This window comes from Penaeus monodon, chromosome 21, assembly GCF_015228065.2.
Source record: "Penaeus monodon isolate SGIC_2016 chromosome 21, NSTDA_Pmon_1, whole genome shotgun sequence".
Lineage (NCBI taxonomy): Eukaryota > Metazoa > Arthropoda > Malacostraca > Decapoda > Penaeidae > Penaeus > Penaeus monodon.
The window spans coordinates 40496840-40497940 of NC_051406.1; the positions used below are offsets into that span (position 1 = coordinate 40496840).

At 39.9% G+C, this 1101-nt stretch overlaps 1 protein-coding gene across 1 annotated transcript in view; it reads left to right on the forward strand.

Moving 5' to 3' along the window:
- The window catches only part of LOC119586489 (leishmanolysin-like peptidase), a gene marked incomplete at its 5' end in the record, with an annotated part of 14738 nt that overhangs the window by 7138 nt on the left and 6499 nt on the right, over nucleotides 1-1101 (forward strand). Inside the window, 3 exon segments of the mRNA XM_037935227.1 lie at nucleotides 5-205; nucleotides 567-690; nucleotides 963-1064. Coding sequence (XP_037791155.1) covers nucleotides 5-205; nucleotides 567-690; nucleotides 963-1064 — 427 coding nt within the window.

Below are 1101 nucleotides of genomic sequence, written 5' to 3' on the forward strand. Positions count from 1 at the left end.
GCAGACCAATAGCCGGCCACGCCAACCTGTGTCCGGGCTCCATCAGTACAAAGGTCCAAGAACTGGAGACTCTCATATCCACCGTCAAACACGAGATCCTCCACGCCCTAGGGTTTTCCATTTCTCTGTACGCGTTCTATCGAGACGACGACGGAAACCCTCTCACCAACCGGACGGAGAATGGGAAACCGATGCTGAACGAAGTGTAAGTGTGGGAGAAAGATTAGTTTGAGGACATTTTCGTTTTCTTTCAAGTTCTTTTTCTTTCGTTTCTTTGGTTAAATGTTTAGGCATATAAGGAATTCCGCGCGTGTGTGTGTGTAGGGATTGGTATATTTTATCTGCACAGGTCGGATCAGGCTCTTCTTTACGTTGAGCAAAATTCAGACCAAGTTACTGAAATTACAGAAATAGAAATTAAAAAAGATTACACTAAAATTACATAATTTCCCTATACATAAAACTAATGAACTATGTACAGTTATTGCCATAGCTTTCATAAAGACATTTATCAACCAAGACTAAAATCCCAATTCTTATGTTTAATTCCTATTATTATTTTCCAGACTCCAAGCCAGACAGTGGAGTGACCGCGTGATTAAACGTATACAGAGACCCAAGTGGCAAGTGCGCGGCGGAGTCACTTTAAAAGAAGTTAATATGGTTGTAACGCCGAGAGTGAGGGAAGAAGTAAGTTCGTTTGCTATCACAATTTTTTATTTGTTTACATTTCCGTGATTTTATTTGATTTTCCGTCTTTATTGATTAAGAGTAGGATGGCATTTCATGGCATCGTTCCTTCGTCGTAGAGTACTGCAGTAAGGATGGACTTCGCTAAAATCTTTTCCAGTTTGTAGTAAAAAAAAAGATAAGAAATAAAGATGATTCGATGAACAGGTGTAAATTAAAATGCATTTGTTTTCTCTGATTTGTTCATATTAAAAGTGCCATTCTTTCCATAGGTGCGAAACCACTTCAATTGTCCCGATCTAGAAGGGGCGGAACTTGAAGACCAGGGGCACGAGGGAACAGCTCTCACGCATTGGGAAAAGAGGGTGTTTGAGGTAAGCTACTGAATCATAATTCATATACACATTACAT